This window comes from Gekko japonicus, unplaced genomic scaffold (genome assembly GCF_001447785.1).
Source record: "Gekko japonicus isolate JY-2015 unplaced genomic scaffold, Gekko_japonicus_V1.1 scaffold1395, whole genome shotgun sequence".
In the NCBI taxonomy this organism is placed as follows: domain Eukaryota; kingdom Metazoa; phylum Chordata; class Lepidosauria; order Squamata; family Gekkonidae; genus Gekko; species Gekko japonicus.
In genome coordinates, this window is record NW_015161440.1 from 333,391 (window position 1) to 356,663 (window position 23,273).

The following is a 23,273-nucleotide window of genomic DNA, read 5'->3' on the forward strand; positions in this document are numbered from 1 at the left end:
TCCATGCTTGTAGCACCCACCACTTCCTGTGGCAGTGAATTCCATGTGTTAATCACTCTTTGGGTGAAGAAGTACTTCCTTTTATCCGTTCTAACCCGACCGCTCTGCAGTTTCATGGAGTGCCCACGAGTTCTTGTATTGTGAGAAAGGGAGAAAAGTACCTCTTTCTCTACCTGCTCTTTCCCATGCATAATCTTATAAACCTCGATCATGTCACCCCTCAGTCATCGTTTCTCCAAGCTAAAGAGCCCTAAGCGCTTTAACCTTTCCTCATAGGGAAAGTGTTCCAACCCTTTTATCATTCGAGTTGCCCTTTTCTGCACTTTTTCCAAAGCTATAATATCCTTTTTAAGGTGTGGTGACCAGAACTGCACACAGTATTCCAAATGAGGTCTCACCATTGATTTATATAGGGGCATTATGATATTGGCTGATCTGTTTTCAATACCCTTCCTACATTTCCCCACAGATATTCCACACCCACTGACAAGAGGAAAATTGCCCCAGACAGGCAGACAGATAGCAATAAAAGCCCATCTGTTCTCCAAAGAAACTTGGGAAACGTGATTTAAGAAAAGGTCCAAAATGTGGCAACAGTGGGAACTACTTGCCTGTTGGGTATAAAGGTAAAGGTTCCCCTGCTCGAAAGCCAGTCGAATCCGACTCTAGGGTTGCGGTGCTCATCTCCGTTTCAAAGCCGAAGAGCCAGCGCTGTCCGAAGACGTTTCCGTGGTCACGTGGCCGGCATGACTAAACACCCAGGCGCACGGAACGATGTTCCCTTCCCACCAAAGTAGTCCCTATTTATCTACTTGCAATGTCTTGCTTTCGAACTGCTAGGTTGGCAGGAGCAGGAACTAGAGACGGGAGCTCACTCCGTTATGCGGCGCACTCGGGTCTCGAACTACCGACCTTCCACAGCCTGCAGTTCAGCCTCTTAACCACTTGAGCCACCGCAGCTCCTTACTGTTGGATCTACCATCCCCAAATTACTCCCTTTGGGGAATCTGTACTAGAAGAACAGATCAAAACGATCACACAGCTAGACATTCCTCTTACACCGGGAAACCTGTTTTTAAATGGAGGGGCTTCAAGGCATTGTTGTTCTTCTTCTAACATGGAAAGGGTCTCTGTTTTGCTCTCTGCAGTTGAAACTGTTGTTGCCACAAACTGGAAAATGACAGCGATATTCGCTCTTTCATATTGCAGGATTTATACATCACGGCTAAGCTTATGGATAATCTTGTGCACTTTGAAAAACATTCTCCACCCTCTAATTTTACTTCTTCCTGCTTCCCCGTCTTAGAATATCTGACCTCTCAACAGGAAATCCCTAAAGTGATGGATGACTTATGTTTGTGGTAAAACCTTTGTCATAGCTGTTAAGTTCCGTATCTCAATCTTCTAGATGTGTTCTTTTTTCTTTCTTTCTTTTTTTACCAATCTCTGGGTAAAATCTCTGTACATATATCTCGGTTTTTACTTCCACTATACTGGCTCTATAACTTTGCTGTGTATTTTTACATTATTTTTTTAATATTTTCATGTTGTTTACAAAATTCCAATAAAACTTGAATTGGAAAAAGAAAGAACAGGTCCTGAGAAATTCTAAGCCCCTTTCCCCCCAACGCACGACATCCCCAGAGCTCCCTGAGCAGAAGAATCTTAACTCAAGTAGCTTAACTCTGGGGTGACTGCTGTGCTGTCAGTAAGTGACTGATAGCAGGTGAGAGAGGCCGCCGAGAGAAGTTCTTCTGCACAACTGCAATTAATGAGACTGGAGTGTGCCCAAGGAGCACTGCAGAGTTCTGATGCGAGAGCATTGCCTTCTCATTTGGGAAAAGCCACAGAGTTCCCTCTAAGCTGAGTTAGTGTGAGCTAGCTCGCAGTTTTTTAGCCTTTGGCTCACACATTGTTTGTCTTCGCTCAGGAAGGAGGGCTCCAGAGCAAACTAATTTATGCAGTAGCCAAATTGCTCGCTCACAACTGTAAGGCCAAGAGCTCGCAAAGGAGAATTTTTGCTCAGAAGACTCCGCCGCTTAGAGGGAACAATTTGCAGTCTGCCAATATTCCTTTGTTTGGTGAGGAGGAATTCCGTCCAGAGCAGCTTCTCCGGGGGGGGGGGGGGGTTTTCCGGCTCACCTCTCTCCTTTCCTGTCCTCCTTTCCCAGTGACCACCATGCCGGCTAACAACGACGGTTGGCCGGAGGAGTTTGGCTTCAGGATCAGCGGGAATGGCCCTTGCTACATCTTGGCGGTGGAAGAGGGCAGCAGCGCCCAGGTGGCCGGCCTCCAGCCGGGGGACCAGATCCTGGAGATCGAGGGCCAGCACGTGTCCGCCATGAACTGCGAGGCCCTCGTCGCCTTGGCCAGGCAGTGCGACACCGTGCCCCCCAGCATCGGGGTGGTCTCACGCATCCAGCAGCTGGACCTCACCCCTGGGCCGGAGGGGCGTTTTGGCTTCACCTTGGCGTGTGATGGAGGGTGCCCCTTGCAGGTGGAGAGCGTGTCCCCCGCCTCGCCGGCCTCCGAGTGCGGGATCAAGGCGGGGGACTATGTCATGGAAGTCAACGGGGTCCCCGTGACACGGTACGAAGAGGCAGCTGCCATGATCCAGTCCTGCCAGGGGCAAGGCCTCCGCCTGGGCCTCCTGCGACTGGGGAGGCTCCAGCGGTGGGCCAGCAGCAGCGTCCGGGAGTTCGTCCAGAGAGCAGACGCCATCCACCAGGAGCGGAGGCAGAAGGCCCAGGAGTTCAGCAAGAAGGTGGGTCTCCGAGGAGGGAGGGGAGGGGCTTGGTCCGTGTTCCCTCTAAGCCGAGCCGGTGTGAGCTAGCTCACGGTTTCTTAGCCTCCGGCTCACACATTCCCGTCCCAGCTCAGGGAGGATGGGCTCCGGAGCAAACGAATCCATGCAGCCGCCCAATCGCTCGCTCACCACTTTAATTCCCCGGAGCTCACCAAGTAGAATTTTGGCTCACGAGACTCCACCGCTTAGACTTAGAGGGAGGCATTGGTCTTGGTTCAAAGGCTGCTTTGTGAGAGTGCAGGATTCAGACAAGGTCTTCGAGTCGGCAGCTCCTGGTTGGGAAATTTGTGGAGATGTGGGGGTGGAGTCAGGGGAGGGCAGGGTTTGGGGGACGGGATGGACACAATGCCTGAAAGTCCACCTCCCAAAGCAGCCCTTTTCTCAGGGGGGGGGACGTCCCTTTTTCATCTGGAGAAACCCCGGGAAATCTCTGGCTACCGCCTGGAGATTGGCAACCCCAGGCAGAGACAGGTGGGGCTCCCCAGACCTGGTGATCCCACACCTTACATGTTTTGATTTCATGTCTTGCCAACTCTGGGTTTGGAAATTCCTGGAGATTTGTGGGTGTTGCCTCTGGAGGGGGAAATTCGGGGAAGGATTTCTCCTGAAATCTATAGGTGTCCAACCTCTGAACGTGCCACTGTCCCCAGCGGGACCAATCCGGTTTGGTGTAGTGGTTAGGAGCGCGGATGGACTCTAATCGGGGAGAACCGGGTTTGATTCCCTACTCCTCCTCCACATGCAGCTGCTGGTGTGACCTTGGGTCAGTCACAAGTTCTCTCAAGGGCAGTTCCTGAGAGAGCTCTCTCAGCCCCACCGACCTCACAAGGTGTCTGTTGTGGGGAGGGGAAGGGAAAGGAGATTGTGAGCCACTCTGAGATTCCGAGTGAAGGGTGGGGTATAAATCCAGTCTCCCCCGCCTCCTCCTTTTCAATCTGGAGATGAGTTGTAATTCGGGGAGATCTCCAGGCCACATCTGGAGGTTGGCAGCTCTTGTGGTGAGGAGAGTTCATTCCCAGTGCAGAATTGGGGGGGGGTTGCTTTTCACAGCATTGCTCTTTGTTGAAATAATCCTATAGGTTAGAGCACTTCTCATGATATGCTGGTGGAAACTAGAGTGAATTTTTTCTTTGTTGTACCATAAGTATGCGTGCCAACCCATACTAAGATCACGACCTTCCAAATTTAATGTTCTTGTATCTTCTAGCTTAATCCAATCTTTGATCCACACTGCAGTCGCAGCCTGGTAGTACAAATCCCAATTAGGTAAAGCAAGTCCGCCTCTTTCTTTTTTATCTTGTAATAGTTTCCATTTGATTCTTGCCTTTTTGGGGTACCATATGTACTGTCTAGTAATCTTATCCATCTCTGTGAATATTTGCTTTTTCTTCAAAATAGTCAAATTTTGGGCTGGAAATAGAAAGCGGGGTAATATATTCATTTTTACAGAAGCTATTCTTCCCATGAATGAGAGCTGAATATCTTTCCATTTCAAAAGATCATTTTTTAAACTTCTCCGATGAGCTTCTTAAGAAGCTCCTAATGTCAGACTGGTGTCCACTAATTCTTTGTCGAAGGGACTGGCCTGTTTGTCACATGTAGAGGGTGGAAGGGCACTGCTGACACGTGATTTACATTAGAGGACGAGCAGGAGCAGGGCTATTTTTGAGTAGGAACTCATTAACATAATAGGCCACACCCAACATCAGAAACTCATTAGGATTGGCTACATTAGGAGTGTGCGGCCTAACATGCAAAGGAGTCCCTGCTACAAAAAAAAAGCCCTGGGTTTTTACAACAAACAAGGTAGACAGAATAAGAAGCAAAAAGTGGGTGTGGCTGGATGACCACACTTCTGGTAACACGGGGGTGTAGCCTAATATGCAAATGAGCTGTGCTGTCAGGGGTGTGGCCTAATATGCTAATGAGTTTCTGCTGTTGGGTGTGGCCTATTATGCTAATGAGTTCCTGCTGGGCTTTTTCTACCAAAAAAGCCCTGAGCAGGAGTATGAACCTGAGATAGTCTGGCTGATATTGCTGGGTCCACTGAAGGTGTTGCTAAGACCCATACGAGAGCAAATAATATAATATATAATAGTATAATAATTTGAAGGTGCCCCTCATTTTCTACTAGCTAAAAGGTTAACCCAAGTTGACTATTTATTGTCCAGAAATCCTCCTTATGTGGACATCCAAATCGCCTCCTAAGTATCCTGCTCGGATGGTAGGTCCCGAACCCAGAGGGAGCTTCCATGGCAACAAGAGAGACAGGCCTCCAGAGACAGGCCGTTGCCTTCTGAACGTGGCTTCCCTTCCAGACCGCTTTCCCGCATGCTCAGTTACAAAGGGATTGGTGAATGGACGGGGAAGTCCCTTTCTCCCTTTTCTCATTATCTAGTCTCAGCGGGAGGCCCAGGGATGCTTCCGTGTAGGTTCTGCAGTCTTTGGCCCGGGATGAAGGGACCGTTCACGCATGATGGGGGGGGGGGCGGCACAAAAGAAGAGCCAGTTTGGTGTAGTGGTTAAGTGTGCGGACTCTAATCTGGGAGAACCAGGTTTGATTCCCCACTCCTCCACTTGCACCTGCTGCTGTGACCTTGGGTCAGTCACAAGCTCTGGCACAGCTGTCCTTGAAAAAGAGCAGTTTGTGTCAGAGTTCTCTCAGCCCCACCCACCTCACAGGGTGTCTGTTGTGGGGAGGGGAAGGGGAAGGAATTTGTAAGCCGCTCTGAGACTCCAAGTGAAGGGCGGGGCATAAATCCTATCTCCTCCTCCTCCTCCTCTTCTTCCTCTTCTTCCTCTTCTTCCTCTTCTTCCTCTTCCTCTTCTTCTTCCTCTTCTTCTTCCTCTTCCTCTTCTTCCTCTTCTCTTCTCTAAGAAGAGGCCTGTGGAAGCATCAGGGACATCTATGCCAGGCCCTTCTGCTTAAATGTACAGCCTTCTTTTCCTCCTAAATTGGTCTCTCTCCATTTCTTTCATGGAGACATAAGGCATATTTGCAATCGTATTGCAATCGTACATAAGGCATAATTGCTATCGTATTGCACTGGTGTCTGAAAGACAATCAAACCCTAACCTGTATAGCCCAGTCTTGCCCGATCCTGTCAGATAAGCAGGGTCGGCCTTGGCTAGTATTTGGAAGGGCAGCCTCCAAGGAATACCAGGGTCACGACGCAGAGGCAGGCGATGGCAAAACCACCTCTGAAACGTCTCTTGCCTTAAAAAGAACCCACAAGTCTAGCTCGCCACCTAGTGGTGCATAACGCTAAAAGAGCTAGAACTTCTGGCTGCCAGACAATCTTAGGATCTCCTGGCTATTCTACACACAATGACATACGATAATAATAATTATTAATCAAACCGCAACTCAGCCTGGCCTTCCAAATGCACTGAGATGATTGACAGGCAGGTGGCGCTTAAATCTTGCCAAATACATTTCAAGGTGCTGCATGCACAACCGGCGTAGCTGCTGGACCTCCATCAGGGTTTTTGTGGGGCTCTGGCCGAGAAGAGCCTCTCCCAGGGCGTGGCCACTGCCTTGTGACACAGAGCCAGGTTCGCACGGTCTCACCCACTTGTCTCAACATCTTGGTCTCAGGCTTGGTCACCAGTTTGGTGTAGTGGTTAGGAGCGCAGACTCTAATCTGGGAGAACCGGGCTTGATTCCCCACTCCTCCACTTGCAGCTGCTGGTATGACCTTGGGTCAAGCACAAGTTCTTTCAGAGCTGTTCTCTCAGGAGCAGTCCTCAAGAGAGCTCCCTCAGCCCTGCCTACCTCACAGGGTGTCTGTTGTGGGGAGGGGAAAGGAAAGGAGATTGTGAGCCACTCTGAGACTCTGAGTTAAGGGCAGGGTATAAATCCAATCTCCTCCTTCTCCACCTCCTCCTCTTCTTCTTCTTCTTTCCTCAAAAGAGCTCTCTCAGCCCCACCTGCCTCACAGGGTGTCTGTTGTGGGGAGGGGAAGGGAAAGGAGATTGTGAACTGCTCTGAGACTCCGAGTGAAGGGCAGGGTATAAATCCAATCTCCTCCTTCTCCACCTCCTCCTCTTCTTCTTCTTCTTTCCTCAAGAGAGCTCCCTCAGCCCTGCCTACCTCACAGGGTGTCTGTTGTGGGGAGGGGAAAGGAAAGGAGATTGTGAGCCACTCTGAGACTCTGAGTTAAGGGCAGGGTATAAATCCAATCTCCTCCTTCTCCACCTCCTCCTCTTCTTCTTCTTCTTTCCTCAAAAGAGCTCTCTCAGCCCCACCTGCCTCACAGGGTGTCTGTTGTGGGGAGGGGAAGGGAAAGGAGATTGTGAACTGCTCTGAGACTCCGAGTGAAGGGCGGGGTATAAATCCAACCTCCTCTTCTTTCTTCTTCTCCTGTGACCTTTTGTTTTTGCCCTGCCGGCAACAGCATCCAGGACGTAGCTTCAGCCAAAGAAAGGACTGTCAGACCTTGCGAACTGCTGATCTTTTCTGCTCCTTGCAAGCTGCCGCTCCCCCCCCCCACTGACCACTGTGGCATTTTCCAAACACCCCCCCTCCCCAGGATCCGAGCTGAGAGTTTGTCGGGCCACTGGGATCACTCGTGTGCAGAAGCGGAGGCTGCTCAGTGGGCCAACGGCTCTCGGGAGAGATGCGCTTCAGTTCAGATGCCTGAAACAGCTTCAGTTCGAATCTGGCTCTTGCCAAAAAACCCTACCTGGAAGCTGAACTGCAGATTGCCAAGGGGGAAGGCGGGAGAGAGAAGGAGAAGGAGGAGGAGGAGGAGGAGGAGGAGGAGGAGGAGATTGGATTTATACCCCGCCCTTCACTTGGAGTCTCAGAGCGGCTTACAAACTCCTTTCCCTTCCCCTTCCCACAACAGACACCCTGGGAGGTAGGTGGGGCTGAGAGAACTCTGGCACAAATTGCTCTTTCAGGGACAGCTGTGCCAGAGCTTGTGACTGACCCAAGGTCACATCAACAGGTGCGAGTGGAGGAGTGGGGAATCAAACCCGGTTTTCCCAGATTAGAGTTCACACACTTAACCACAACACCAAACTGGCTCTCTGTCTGATGAAAGGGCCTCTGGATGTTTCTGCCACAATAAGCGCAGTCATCTTTCTGGAGCCACAAAGCTCTGTTGGTCAACCTGCCGGGCAGAGAGAGAAGCGCTCTCTCCTGGACAATTGGGGGCCTGCAACTCCTCTGCTGGGTGAGTTTCAAAAACTCTCAAAAGGCACTCCATGGCACTGTTCCCCCTAAGCTGAGTTAGTGTGAGCTAGCTCACAGTTTTTTAGCCTCCGGCTCACACTTTTTTGTCTCAGCTCAGGAAGGAGGGCTCCAGAGCAAACTGATTTATGCAGTAGTAGCCAAATCGCTCACTCACAACTTTAATGCCAGTAGCTCACAAAGGAGAATTTTTACTCACAAGACTCCGCAGCTTAGAGGGAGCATCGCTCCACGGGGTCTCCCACAGTCCTCAAGGGGCCCCCCCAGCCTGCCTTTGCATCTGCTTCCTCCCTTAATCACGGCAGCATCGGGAACACAGAGAGATCCAGTTAAGACCACTTCATAGGTCAGCTCTGTGTCTAAGGTTGGAACCTGGGGAGGATGGGGTTTGGGGAGGGAGAAGGCCGGAGAGCCCACCACCCAAAGAAGAAGAACAGGAAGAGATTGGATTTACACCCCGCCCTTCACTCCCTGAAGGAGTCTCAGAGCGTCTTGCAAACTCCTTTCCCTTCCCCTCCCCACAACAGATGACCTATGAGCAGGGCTATTTTTGGGCAGGAACGCACAGGAACGGAGTTCCGGCTGGCTCCCGAGTTGGCCACGCCAAGCAGGAACTCATTAGCATAATAGGCCACATCCAACAGCAGGGACTCATTAGAATTGGCTACATTAGGGGTGTGTGGCCTAACATGCAAAGGAGTTCCTGCTACAAAAAAAGCCCTGGGTTTTGACAACAAACAAGGTAAACAGAATAAGAAGCAAAAGGTGGGTGTGGCTGGATGACCACACTTCTGGTAACATGGGGGTGCGGCCTAATGTGCTAATGAGCTGTGCTGTCAGGGGTGTGGCCTAATAGGCTAATGCGTTCCTGGTGTTGTGTGTGGCCTATTATGCTAATGAGTTCCTGCTGGGCTTTTTCTACAAAAAGAGCCCTGCCTGTGAGCAATGCTCCCTCTAAGCTGTGGAGTCTTGTGGGCAAAAAGTCTACTCTGCGAGCTACTGGCATTAAAGCTGTGAGCAAGCCATTGGGCTGCTGTATAAATTAGTTTGCTCTGGAGCCCTCCCGCTTGAGCGGAGACAAAAATGTGTGAGTCATAGAATCATAGAATGTTAGAGTTAAGAGGGATCTTGCAGGTCATCTAGTCCAACCCCCTGCACTCTGCAGAAGCATAGCCCCTTGGCCTCCCCCCCCCCCCAGTTTCCTCTGGACAAGAAACGGAATCCAACTTCTGTATTTTTCATATGTGTGTATGCATGTGAGTGTTGTGCACCTGGAAGTCATGGCGACCTGTGGTGACCGACCCCTACTGGGGGCCTGGAGGATATTCATAGAGGTGGCTGAGTAAAGCCTGCCCCCGCCTCCCGACTGCTGGTATTCCTTGGAGGTCTCCCATCCAAGTACTTGCCGGAGTCGGCCCTGCTTAGCTTCCGAGATGTGACGAGATCAGGCTTGCCTGAGCTTCTGTAAGTCCCAGGGGGCTCAGATAAGCTCACACTTTTCAAAACTGTGACAAGCATGTAACACAAGTGGCAGTTACTGGTGAGCAAGGGTAGACCGTGCAGATAGGAAACTTTTAGAAATGATGAGAAGTGGACTACCTCCGCGGAGGATTCAACCGTTCCCTCTCGGTCTCTCCTCCTCCTCCTCCTCCTCCTCCGTCTCTGCTGCTGCGTTCAAAGAACCGCGAGGCAGCTGCGCTTCTCCAGACGGAGTCACCTTCAAATGTCTGACGCCTCATGAGGATGACAGTCCCGATCACGTGACTGGCGTGTAGGCCTTGCGGTTTCGGGATCTAGGTTGCAAATGCCGGCGATAACTGGCTTTGGAGAGCACAGAAGTGGGACGGGCACCCAGGGAGGGGGCCTGCAGCTCTTCCTGTCTTCCTTCTCGTGCAAAGTTGTGTCACAGCCAGTGTCCCCTCTAAGCTGAGTTAGTGTGAGCTAGCTCACGATTTTTTTAGCCTCCTCCAGCTCACAGATTTTTGTCTTAGCTCAGGAAGGAGGGCTCCAGAGCAAACTGATTTATGCAGCAGCCAAATTGCTGGCTCACAACTTTAAAGCCAGTAACTCTCAAAGCAGAATTTTTGCTCACGAGACTCCACAGCCTAGAGGGAACATTGGCAGCTCCTCTGGCATGTGGCACTTCGCAGTTGCATTCCCTCTCCTGGCGCTGGGAAAGGGGAACACTCAAGACGCCGTCCTGGACACAAGGGGGAGAAGTCCAGGAGTTTTCCAAAGGGTGGGTGAGCGTGCGGCTCGTGAGCAGCAAAATTTAGTCTTCTGTGAGTGCTCAGACCCAACTCTTCTCCAACGTGGCACACACAGACAATGACCAGGTGCTTGTTTCAGAACAGCTAGACGTGACGCAACGCTCCCTCTAAGCTGTGGGGTCTTGTGAGCAAAAATTCTACTTTGTGAGCTACTGGCATGAAAGTTGTGAGCCAGCGATTTGGCCACTGCATAAATTAGTCTGCTCTGGAACCCTCCTTCCTGAGCAGAGACAAAAATGTGTGAGCTGGAGGCTACAAAGCTGTGAGCTAGCTCACACTAACTCAGCTTAGAGGGAAGAAGAAGAAGAAGAAGAAGAAGAAGAAGAAGAAGAAGAAGAAGAAGAAGAAGAAGAAGAAGAAGAAGAAGAAGAAGAGGAGGAGGAGGAGGAGGAGGAGGAGATTGGATTTATATCCCGCCCTTCACTTGGAGTCTCAGAGCGGCTTACAAACTCCTTTCCCTTCCCCTCCCCACAACAGACACCCTGTGAGGTGGGTGGGGCTGAGAGAACTCTGACACAAACTGCTCTTTTTCAAGGACAGCTGTGCCAGAGCTTGTGACTGACCCAAGGTCACATCAGCAGGTGCAAGTGGAGGCGTGGGGAATCAAACCCGGTTCTCCAAGATTAGAGCCCACACTCCTCACCACTACACCAAATGGGCTCTCAGAGAAAAAGGGGTCAGTCTATCTGAAGAGGCAAGATCAGGGATCGGGGCAATTCCGTTTTTTAAGGATCCCACTTGCCAACAGCATGCAATCAAAAGTGCACGTCCCGATACTATCAGGGGCCTAGGACACATCTTTCTGAGGAGGAGGAGGAGGAGATTGGATTTATACTCGACCCTTCACTCGGAGTCTCAGAGCAGCTTACAAACTCCTTTCCCTTCCCTTCCTCACAACAGACACCCTGTGAGGGAGGTGGGGCTGAGAGAGCAGAACTGTCCTTGAGAGAACAGCTCTGAGAGAACTGTGGCTTGCCCAAGGTCATCCAGCAGCTGCAAGTGGAGGAGGGGGGAATCAAACCCGGTTCTCCCAGATTAGAGTCCGCACACTTAACCACGACACCAAACTCAGTCCAGTAGCACCTTAGAGACCAAATTATTTATTTATGATTTATCCATTCAATTTATACCCCGCCCTCCCTGCCAAGGCAGGCTCAGGGCGGCTTACATAAAAGTACATATATAAATACAATTAAAATCATTCATAAAACACCATAACGATTAAATATTATGAGAGTTTTAGGGCGTACGTTTTAGGGTGTGAACATAGAACTTAAGAACATAAGAGACGCCAATGTTGGATCAGGCCAAAGGCCCCTCCAGTCCAACACTCTGTATCACACAGTGGCCAGAAATACCAGGTGCCACCAGGAGGTCCAGCAGTGGGGCCAGGACACTAGAAGCCCTCCCACTGTTGACCTCCCCCCAGCACCAAGAAGACAGAGCATCACTTGCCCCAGAGCCCCTATCTATACCTTGTGGCTAAGAGCCACTGATGGACCTCTGCTCCATATGCTTATCTAATTCCCTCTTGAAGCCGTCCGTGCTTGTAGCCGCCACCACCTCCTGTGGCAGTGAATTCCATGTGTTCATCACTCTTTGGGTGAAGAAGTACTTCCTTTTATCCGTTCTAACCCGACCGCTCAGCAATTTCATGGAGTGCCCACGAGTTCTTGTATTGTGAGAAAGGGAGAAAAGTACCTCTTTCTCTACCTGTTCTTTCCCATGCATAATCTTGTAAACCTCAATCATGTCACCCCTCAGTCGTCTTTCCGAGTTTCCGAGCGTCAAAGGTCCCTTCGTCAGACACAGCAAGAACAGAAATGGGGCTCTGAGTCCTTTCCTCCTAATGCTCTAATCAAGCTGATCACAGTATACATTCAGGTGGATTGCTGTGTTGGTCTGAAGCGGCAGGACAAAGTTTGGGTCCAGGGGCACGCTGCAGACCAACAAAGTTGTATTCTGGGTGTAAGCCTTCATGTGCATGCACACTTCCTCAGGTCTGACGAAGTGGGCATGGATATGAAAGGTTACACCCAGAATTAAAATTTGTCAGTCTTAAAGGTGCCCCTGGACTCAAACTTTGTTCTACTTTAGCATCCTTTACAAGCATCCTTTACAACACCCTTCCTACCTTCTAACTAGGAGGAAAGGATTCAGGAGATCTACATTTCTGCTCTACTGTGTCTGGGCCAAGGGAGGTTTTCAAAAGCTCATACTCCGAAACTGTCGCTGGTCTCTAATGCGCTCCTGGACTCGAATGGTTGCCACAGTCACACGGAACAGTTGGAATGTTTGTGAAGAATAAATCTAGGAATAACTGGGGAGGAGCTGTGGCTTAGTGGCAGAGCCTCTGCTTGGCGTGCAGAAGGTCCCAGGTTCAGTCCCCGGCATCTCCAGTTAAAAAGGACCAGGCAGGAGGTGATAGGAAAGACCTCCACCTGAGACCCTGGAGAGCTGTCAAGAGGGGCTGTGGCTCAGTGGCAGAGCCTCTGCTTGGCGTGCAGAAGGTCCCAGGTTCAGTCCCCGGCATCTCCAGTTAAAAAGGACCACGCAGGAGGTGATGGGAAACACCTTTCTCTGCCGGAGACCCTGGAGAGCTGTCAAGAGGGGCTGTGGCTCAGTGGCAGAGCCTCAGCTTGGCACGCAGAAGGTCCCAGGTTCAGTCCCCGGCAGCATCTGCAGTTAAAAAGGACCAGGCAGGAGGTGATGGGAAAGACCTCCGCCTGAGACCCTGGAGAGCTGTCAAGAGGGGCTGTGGCTCAGTGGCCGAGCATCTGCTTGGCATGCAGAAGGTCCCAGGCTCAGTCCCCGGCAGCATCTGCAGTTAAAAAGGACCAGGCAGGAGGTGATGGGAAAGGCCTTTCTCTGCCGGAGACCCTGGAGAGCTGTCAAGAGGGGCCGTGGCTCAGTGGCAGAGCCTCTGCTTGGCGTGCAGAAGATCCCAGGTTCAATCCCCGGCAGCATCTCAAGTTAAGAAGGACCAGGCAGGAGATGATGGGAAAGACCTTTCTCTGCCTGAGACCTTGGAGAGCGGCTGCCAGTCTGAGCAGACAAGACCAACTGTGGTGGACCGAGGGTCTGCTTCAGTATAAGTCAGCTTCGTGTGTCTGTGTGAAAAGGGTTTAAAATGGAGAAGGGGTGCAAAGGCTTCCTTTTGAAAGGTGGGTTTGCATTTCTGGGACTGCTTGGAGGCCAGAACTGGGCAGAAGACATGACATTTCAGTGATGTTCACCAGTGGCTCACTCACCACGGGCTTCCAGGCAATATGAGGGCATTCCTGGTGCCGGCAGAGAGTCCCAAACCAGCTCCTCCGTGTTGCTCACCCTTCTGTCTCGCGTGCAGGTGCAGGAGATCCTCGGGGACCAGCCGGAAGTCAAAGAGAAGATGTTCACCATCCTCAAGCAGTATGCCGCCGAGAGGAAGGTGGACTGCCTGGCTTACGCTCTGACCATGGTGCTCACCAAGGAGTCCCAGCACCTCCTCCTGGACAATATCAGGTATTTGGCAACCCACCAGTACGGCCTGTTTTGAACACAACACCAAACAGAGAGGACGGGTGTGTGTGTTGGTTTGCCCTCCTCGTTGCCTTCCGTCTCTTCTGCACTTGCGTTTCTTGGCATTGGGAGCTGGTCAAGGCTGAGGGGTTTGGGCTAGTTGGGGAAAAACCTGGTCAACACGCACACAGATGGCCGTAAACCCGAAGAGACACTAATCACTTTGCGGGGAGGGAATTGGGGGAGGGGAGGAGGGGAGGGGGGAGTTAGATCGCAGAGAATCGTTGAGCGAGGAAAGAGGCCCAGTTGCAGGCGCCACACAAGAAAAGCATCTTTGGGGCTTCCCAGGGAACGCCACACGTTGCACCCGGTGTTCCCTCTAAGCTGAGTTAGTGGGAACGAGCTCACTGTTTTTTCAGCCTCCGGTTCACACATTTTTGTCTCAGCACAGGAAGGAGGGCTCCAGAGCAAACTGATTTATGCAAGAGCCAATGCTCCCTCTAAGATGTGGAATCTTGTGAGCAAAACTTCTGCTTTGTGAGCTGCTGGCATTAAAGTTGCGAGTGAGGGATTTGGCTGCTGCATACACGAGTTTGCTCCGGAGCCCTCCTCCCTGAGTCGAGACAAAAATGTGTGAGCCGGAGGCTAAGAAACTGTGAGCTGGCTCACACTAACTCAGCTTAGAGGGAACACTGGCAAGACCCCAATCGCTCGCTCACAACTTTAATGCCTGTCGCTCACAAAGCAGAATTTTTCTCACGAGGCTCCCCCACAGCTTAGAGGGAGCATTGGTTGCACGCCATCTTCTCTGGGGGGAGTAAGACGTGGAAACTGAGCAATATCGTTCGGAGATGGGAGAGGAAGCAGTCAATACACGCACAGGGAACCATTTGCGACGTCTTGCTGACCGCAGCCTCTCCGAGTACAAACTGGAAAGGGAAGTGGGATACGGATAAATAAATGCCGGCCCTGCCCAGCTGGGGCATCAGGAAATAAATCCTTCCATCTTTGATGAAGTAGAAACTCTCAAATGTTGGTTGCCTGGACTGAAACGCAGCTTGTCTCCGTGAACTGACCTTGGCCGGGTAGCGCAGTTTCGATGCACAGGGGACCTACCCCTCTGAATCCATGGGTGGGGAATTCCTCTGCAGCAGGCCACTGTCTGCACGTGAGGCTCACGGAGGGGATTACGGCCCACCCGAGACCCCGGTCATTAGGCAATCAGGCCTCCATCTGGCCCTGCTTTCCCAGTTTCTGCTCCTAATCTGTGCCACGGCGGAGAGATTGCCGTTTCCATAACAACCCCGCACAGGGCCAGGCGAAGGGGGACGGCTGCCCCGGAGTCTGTTCCTTCGCCAGGGCCAGTTGCAACCCGGGGACCATGAGATGTGCCCAAACCGCTTGCAAAGCCCTCCCAGGTCCCTCCATGGCTCCTGTTCTGTCACTGTGAGGGGGGCTGTGGTTGAATCGAGTCAGACCGACAGTCCTTGAAGTTCAGCTCCACCAACCAGGACTGCTAGGAGCCAGTTTGGTGGAGTGGTTAGGAGCGCGGACTCTAATGTGGGAGAACCAAGTTTGATTCCCCACTCCTCCTCCACATGCAGCCAGCTGGGTGACCTTGGGTCAGTCACAATTCCTTCTGACCCCAAGGTCTGCCCCTCGACATCAAGACAAGGCGGAGGTCCTGGGCTGAAGAGACCTTGAGTGTTGGGATTTTGTTTTAAATAGAGGCTGAGGTCCAAAAGGCAAGAGCCACACCACACTGTGCTTAAGTTTTAAAAGAAACATAAGTTTACTAAAGAAAACAGGGGAATGGAAAATCCCCTGGAAGGGCAGATCTGGTGGCTCGAAACCTCGGCCAGTCAGCCCACAGAGAGGAGAGGGAATATTCTTGCCAGCCTCTGTTTTGGTCCATTGCTGGCGAGGCTTCCGAGAGCTAGAGGAAGTCTGGGCTCTCTGCTCCCTGCAGCCCGCGCTTGGATAGCTCCCTGCGTCTGCTGGACAGCTCCCTGTGTGTTCAGATCTGTCCTCAGCTCTTGGAGAACTCTAATTTGCTCTGGTGACAAGACTTCTCCAAGGCTCTTTTTGTAGAAAAAGCCCAGCAGGAACTCATTCGCATAATAGGCCACACCCAACAACAGAAACTCATTAGCATATCCAGCCACACCCATGACAGCATAACTCATTACCATATTAGGCTGCACCCCCATGTTACCAGAAGTATAGTCATCCAGCCACACCCACCTTTTGCTTCTTATTCTGTTTACCTTGTTTGTTGTCAAAACCCAGGGCCTTTTTTGTAGCAGGAACTCCTTTGCATGTTAGGCCACACACCCCTAATGTAGCCAATCCTAATGAGTTTCTGCTGTTGGGTGTGGCCTATTATGCTAATGAGTTCCTGCTGGGCGTGGCCAACTCGGGAGCCAGCCGGAACTCCGTTCCTGTGCGTTCCTGCCCCAAAATAGCCCTGCTTCTCACCATATGCCCTCCTTGGCCTGGTCCTGTTTTATTTGTCTATTTGCATTAGGGTAGAGTTCCCCCCACCCACTCCTTCTCACGGGGAGTCCAGGCAGATGAGACAGAGGGAGTCGATGCCAGCAGTGGGATGGAACAGTTGGAGGAGGAGGAGGAGGAGTCTCAGAGCGGCTTACAAAGTCCTTTCCCTTCCCCTCCCCACAACAGACACCCTGTGAGGTAGGCGGGGCTGAGAGAGCTCTTTCCAGGACTGCCCTTGAGAGAGCCGCTGTGCCAGACCTATGGCTTGCCCAAGGTCATCCAGCAGGTGCAAGTGGAGGAGTGGGGAATCAAACCTGGTTCTCCCAGACTGGAGTCAGCACACTTATCCACTACACCAAAATGGCAAGGTTGTCAACGCTGAACTTCAAGGACCGTCGGTCTGACTCGATTCAAGAAACAATGCCGTTGGAATGAGGGCTGCCGAACGAACCAGGCATCTAAAATCCAGAATCGAAGCAAAGCCTAAGTGTTAACACCAGAGGTCGATTCGGGGGGGAACGCGGGGGATCGCAGTTCCCCAGGGTGAGGTATAGGGGGCGGGGCACATGATGAAGCCCCGCCCCCTGCTTCCGGCCGCCCCGCTTCTGGCCCTCATTCAGCCAGGAGGAGGCAGGAGAAGAGGGAGGGTAAGTTGCTTCCTCCCTGCCTCTCCCCACCCCTGCCTGCTTGGGGTCAGGGAGGGTCTTTGCGGGGCTTCCTTGCACTCCCGCCGGCCTTGCAGGTCCACCGCCGGGCTCCTCATGGGGCTCGGCAGTGGAGCTGCAAAGCCGGCGCCGGCGGCCGGGACCGTTGGGAGCGGGGTGTGTGGCCTTATGACACACTTCCGGTGATGTCAGGGGGTGTGGCCTTATGACACACTTCTGGTGATGTCAGGGGGTGTGGCATATGCTAATGAGTTATGCTAATGAGTTCCCCTAGCTCTTTTTCTACGAAATGACCCCTGGTTAACACGGCACATTAAACGGTGCCAAAATTACCTAGGAGGATCCTACTTACAGCAAGCTGTGCATTGTAGTATAGGCCACAGTCCCTTATGCGGATTCTACGAAGGAGGGGAGGAAGGGATGAGCCAGTGCTCAGCTCTTGTGTCTCTTTCTCATATGCCTGGGGTAATGCTGCTTGCCACTTTGGGGTCAGGAAGGAATTTCCTCTAGGCTAGATTGGCCCAGGGATCATGGACATAGGGTAGGGGGTCACTGTGGGGGGGGGGGAGATGTGAATTTCCTGCATTGCACGGGGGGTTGGACCAGATGACCCTTGGGTGGTCCCTTCCAGCTCTACGTTTCTATGTTTATCCAAGCGACTTTGTGAATCATTCTGTACAGCGCAACAGTATTGCTTGTGCAGAAAAAAAGCCCTCTTGAATAATTCAGTTTTGCATCTTCCCCTCCGACCTCGCTCAGTTCTAGGCACGGCGTTGCCCAGTCACGACTTTTTAATTCGCCAACCCATCAACATCAGCAGAGCAATGCTCCCTCTAAGCTGTGGAGCCTTCTGAGCAAAAATTCTGCTTTGTGAGCTTCTGGCATTAAGGCTGTGAGCGAGCGATCTGGCCGCCGCATAATTTAGTTTGTTCTGGAACCAGCCTTCCTGAGTGAAGACAAAAATGTGTGAGCCGGAGGCTAAAAAACTGTGAGCTAGCTCACACTAACTCAGTTTAGGGGGAACACTGCAGCAGAGTCAAGAGGCCTGCGTTTCTGGCACACAATGCCAACAGTTTTGAGTTCTGGGCACTGGCACACCTCTTGTCAGCTATGCTGCCAAGGGGGTTGGGGAGTTCATTCTGTGTCTTGGTAATTGCTATTGCATTCCTATCTCTGTTGTTCTGCCTGTGCCGCAATGCTTATCTCTACAGATGTGCAGGAGGATGTTGTGTTGGAGGTTGTATTGTCTGGAAGTCTCCTATCCACCTTGAGAGACTACTGCTTCCCAGCTTTCGCCACCTAACGGTTTCCTAGCTGGTCGCGCGCGGGAGGGTAGCTAATTGGCCCATGCCATGGGGGGGGGGTGCATACGAATGCCCTATATCCTATTATGCTCAATGGGTGGCCGCCATTCTTAACAGTGCCTGTGTTACTGCATCTATAGCTTTGCAATAAAAGTATAACCGTTCCCGAATGCGTGTACTTCGTTGTAAGCTGTGGTTTCTGACACCTCTGATCCACCATATTTCCTTGTCCGAGCTCCTTATCCTGTTGCAAAAGCCAGGGCACTTTGAGGGGGAGACACAAAAAGAGCATGTTAAAAAAAGGACAATGACGTACTCCAAAAACCTGCATGCTTCTTTTTTTCCATAAGTCACCTTCGTCGATGGGGATCCTTCTGCAATGCAAGGTGACCTGGTTTCGCCAGGCAGCAGCAGCACTTGGATACTAGTAGCGACATCCGAGTGGGAGAGCAGATCTGAGCGGTGGGGAATATTCCATGAGGAGGGTCTCCCCATGAGGAGGGTCTCTGGGAGCTGTGCAAGACCCAGGAGCCATTCCCCGGGGGCCTTTGTCCTTTGTCCATCGGGGACGAACTAGGTGAAACGATGGCAGATACGTGATCCCTGATTTTTTTTTAAAGAAAAGACAGGAGTTTAACTCTTTTTTTGCCCACTTCATTTATCCTTTCCTTTTCCAGCTATAGAAGCTCATAGATCCTGAGCAACAGAAAATCTCTAGATATCCTATTCAGAACCCAGGGTTAAAAGGACTGAAACATATTTATCCACACCCAATGTAATTTTTGGATCATTATCTATGAGCTGGAGGAAAACAGTTTCTGGAGAGTGGGGTGTGTGTGAGTGATTACTTAATAGGGGCATAATACAGTAATTCCTGAGAGTCGCAAATAATGGGCAAAATATGAAAAGTTGTCACTGCCAAAGGAGGAGGTGGCGGTGGTTACAAGCATGGACGGCTTCAAGAGGAAATCAGATAAGCATCTAGAGCAGAGGTCCATCAGTGGCCCGTGTTAGTCACAAGGTATAGATAGGAACTCTCAGTCTGGAGCAAATGATGCACTGTATTCTTGGTGCTTGGGGGGGGGCAACAGTGGGAGGGCTTCTAGTGTTCTGGCCCCACTGCTGGACCTCCTGATGGCACCTGGTATTTTTGACCACTGTGTGGCAGAGTGTTGGACTGGATGGGCCATTGGCCTGATCCAACATTGGCTTCTCCTATCTTCTTATATGGAGCAGAGGTCCATCCGTGGCTATGAGCCACAAGGTATAGATAGGAACTTTTGGTCTGGGGCAAGTGATGCTCTGTATTCTTAGTGCTTTGGGGAGGGCAACAGTGGGAGGGCTTCTAGTGTCCTGGCCCCACTGCTGGACCTCCTGATGGCACCTGGTATTTTTGACCACTGTGTGACAGAGTGTTGGACTGGATGGGCCATTGGCCTGATCCAACATTGGCTTCTCTTATCTTCTTATATGGAGCAGAGGTCCATCAGTGACTATGAGCCACAAGGTATAGATAGGAACTTTTGGTCTGGGGCAAGTGATGCTCTGTATTCTTGGTGCTTGGGGGGGCAACAGTGGGAGGGCTTCTAGTGTCCTGGCCCCACTGTTGGACCTCCTGATGGCACCTGTTGTTTTTGACCACTGTGAGACACAAAGTTTTGGACGGGATGGGCCATTGGCCTGATCCAACGTTGGCTTCTCTTATGTTCTAATTTGGAGACCGCAGGGGGCCACTTCGTTTCCCTGAAGTTGCTCTGTATCCCACAGGGGGAAGGATGCAGGTTTTATACTGTTATATTTGTTTTCCTCTAGCAGACAAATAACAGAGGAAAGGGGAGATGTCAGCGGAAGGGCCCGGGGGAGGGACGGGGCCTCCTTCTCCATCAGCAGTGCAGCCCCTATCTGGAACCCCCCCCCCATTAAAAAACAACTCACAAAAGATGAACCACAGACTGTTGGTTTGTCTAGTGTGGACACCCACCCACGCACACACAGGGACACAGGAATCTGCCTTAGACTGAATCAGACCACTGGGCCCATCAAGGTCAGACTTGTCCAGCCCCGTAGCTAACATCTTTTTGTTTGGGGGGGGAGTGTTTTGCTGGGGGGGGGGTGTCTGCCATTGTATGTCTGTGCAGTTCTGCCATGCCATGCTTATACTTCCAAATTAACAACTAAACAATCAATACAAGTGGTTTATTGCATATTACAGTCCTCGCATCTGCATTCTCAACAAGAAGGACTCTGAGTCCCCTGTATTTTAATGTATTTTAGTGTATTTCTTTTTCAGGATAGTATGTTAAGAGTACTGAATGTATGCAATGGATATTACGATGTCTGTTGACAGAACAGCACTTTTTTGGAAGTGGATGTAGTGTCTCTTGTCTACTCACCAGGGGTCCTTTCGTAGAAAAAGAGCTAGGGGGACTCATTAGCATAACTCATTAGCATATGCCACACCCCCTGACATCACCGGAGGTGTGTCATAAGGCCACACACACCGCCTCCAACGGTCCCGGCCGCCGCCGGCCTTGCAGCTCCACTGCCGAGCCCCATGAGGGGCCCGGCGGTGGACCTGCAAGGCCGGCGGGAGTGCAAGGAAGCCCCGCGAAGGCCCTCCCTGGCCCCAGGCAGGCAGGGGTGGGGAGAGGCAGGGAGGAAGCAACTTACCCTCCCTCTTCTCCTGCCTCCTCCTGGCTGAATGAGGGCCAGAAGCGGGGCGGCCGGAAGCAGGGGGCGGGGCTTCGTCATGAGCCCCCCCCCCCGTACCTCACCCGGGGGAACTGCGATCCCCTGCGATCCCCCCCGAAATGACCTCTGCTACTTACACTGGCAGACTTCTCCCTCTCTCTTTCTCACCCACGTAAAGATTTTCTGCTTCAGGGACCAAACTGTCTGGACCTCCCCTCCCCCCCCCCAAGCTTGCCGCCACATTCAAGACACAACCCAGGAAGCTGTCTCGTCAGAGAGCCGGCCAGCCACCGAGTTGGCCTCTCCTTAGTCCTTTCTGCACTTGGATCTCACCCCTGGTTTGATCAGAGTTCAGCTCGCAACACAATACTTGGCATTTATCCCTGGTTGTAACCAATGTTCCCTCTGAGCTGTGGAGTCTTGTGAGCAAAGATTCTACTTTGTGAGTGACTGGCATTAAAGCTGTGAGCGAGCGATTTGGCTGCTGCATAAATTAATTTGCTCTGGAGCCCTCCTTCCTGAGCGACGACAAAAATGTGTGAGCCGGAGGCTAAAAAACTGTGAGCTGGCTCACACTAACTCAGCTTAGAGGGAACACTGGTTGTAACAGCATCTGTTTATCCCGGGACAAGTGTGGGGCAAAATGGGGATGACCTCAGTGTAATGTGGAAACAAAAAAATACCCTGAGATAATTATGGGGGTGAACTTGAGTGTAGCGTAGAACGTACGTTCGGAGACAGGGTTTGAGGTCTAGTGCGGAAAGGACCCTTAAGTGCTTTGCATTCCTTGGTGTGGAAGGACAGAGGTGGGGCTGACACCCCGGCAGCTCAGTGCTGGTGGTTCGTTTGTGACAAAAATCCTTTGCGCGTGCACGCACACACACGCGTGTGCAAAAGGGTTTTTACTGTCTAATCACATCAGGCCCTGACTTGGACGGCCCAGCCTAGTCTGATCTCCTGAGATCTGGGAAGCTAAGCAGGGTCGGCCCTGGTTAGTCCTTGGATGGGAGACCACCAAAGGAAGTCCAGGGTCTCTAGGCAGAGGCAGGCCGTGGCCGACCACCTCTGACCATCTTTTGCATTGAAGACCCCATGGTCCCAGGGTCTAGCCCCAATCTGGATGGCCTCGGCCTGCATGGATGTTGTGAGACCTTGGGGACTGAGCAGGGTCAGCCCTGGTTTGTACCAATGTTCCCTCTAAGCTGTGGAGTCTTGTGAGCAAAAATCCTACTTTGTGAGCTACTGGGATTAAAGTTGTGAGCGAGCGATCTGGCTGCTGCATAAATTAGTTTGCTCTGGAGCCATCCTTCCTGAGCGAAGACAAAAAAATGTGTGAGCTGGAGGCTGAAAAACTGTGAGCTAGCTCACACGAACTCAGCTTAGAGGGAACCCTGGTTAGTACCAGGATGGGAGACCACCAGGGAAGTCCAAGGTTGTGATGCAGAGGCTGGTGATGGCCAACCACCTCTGCTCCTCTCTTGATCCGGCTGGAAGCTCAGCAGGGTCCCTGGTCTGGTTCAGTATCTAGCAGCGTCATGTGTCTGACCCCCGCCAGGCAGCATCTCCCTTTCAAAGGCCCAGGCGGTAGGGGGTGCCAAAGGCCTCTGCCGGAGACCCTGGAGAGAGGCTGCCAGTTTGAGTGGACAATACCGACCATGCATGATCTCTCATGTTGGCGGCCTCAGCCTCAGGCCGGGTCCCGTGCTCACCTTGAACCCTAAGGCTCTCCAAGTAGGTCCAGGCGGGGGTCGCCATGTTGGTCTGAGGCCATAAGGCAAAGCGAGCGTCCCTAGTGGCACCTCGAAGGCCACCCGAGTGTGCCGGGTGAGGCAACCTCACGCCTTGGAGGAAACTTTGTCGGTCCGAAAGGGGCCGCTGGACCCTGGCTTTGTTCTACAGCCAAGCAGATATCGCCCTTCTGCTGACTTCACCTAAGGAGGAGTTCTTAACTTGTGGCACTCGGTGCCCCCCTGGCTTGGCGCTTGAGAACCAAGCTGGAGAGGCGGGGGGGCCCCTGGCTTTGTTCTACAGCCAAGCAGATATCGCCCTTCTGCTGACTTCACCTAAGGAGGAGTTCTTAACTTGTGGCACTCGGTGCCCCCCTGGCTTGGCGCTTGAGAACCAAGCTGGAGAGGCGGGTCTGCACTGCAGGCGGGTCCGATCCTGGCTGCCTGACGGTCTTTCAACCTCTGGCTCACACAGTTTTGTCTCAGCTCAGGAAGGAGGGGCTCCAGAGCAAACTAATGTATGCAGTAGCCAAATGGCTCGCTCACATCTTTGATGGCTGTAGCTCACAAAGTAGAATTTTTGCTCACAAGATTCCACAGCTTAGAGGGAACATTGCGG

At 51.9% G+C, this 23,273-nt stretch overlaps 1 protein-coding gene across 1 annotated transcript in view; it reads left to right on the forward strand.

The window, feature by feature from the left end:
* The first annotated feature begins 2,179 nt into the window (after positions 1-2,179).
* Positions 2,180-23,273, forward strand: part of GRID2IP (glutamate receptor, ionotropic, delta 2 (Grid2) interacting protein) — a 113,362-nt gene continuing 92,268 nt past the window's right edge. The window contains exons 1-3 of the mRNA XM_015429022.1: positions 2,180-2,472; positions 2,686-2,764; positions 13,620-13,774. Coding sequence (XP_015284508.1) covers positions 2,180-2,472; positions 2,686-2,764; positions 13,620-13,774 — 527 coding nt within the window. The remainder of the gene's footprint in view (positions 2,473-2,685; positions 2,765-13,619; positions 13,775-23,273) is intronic.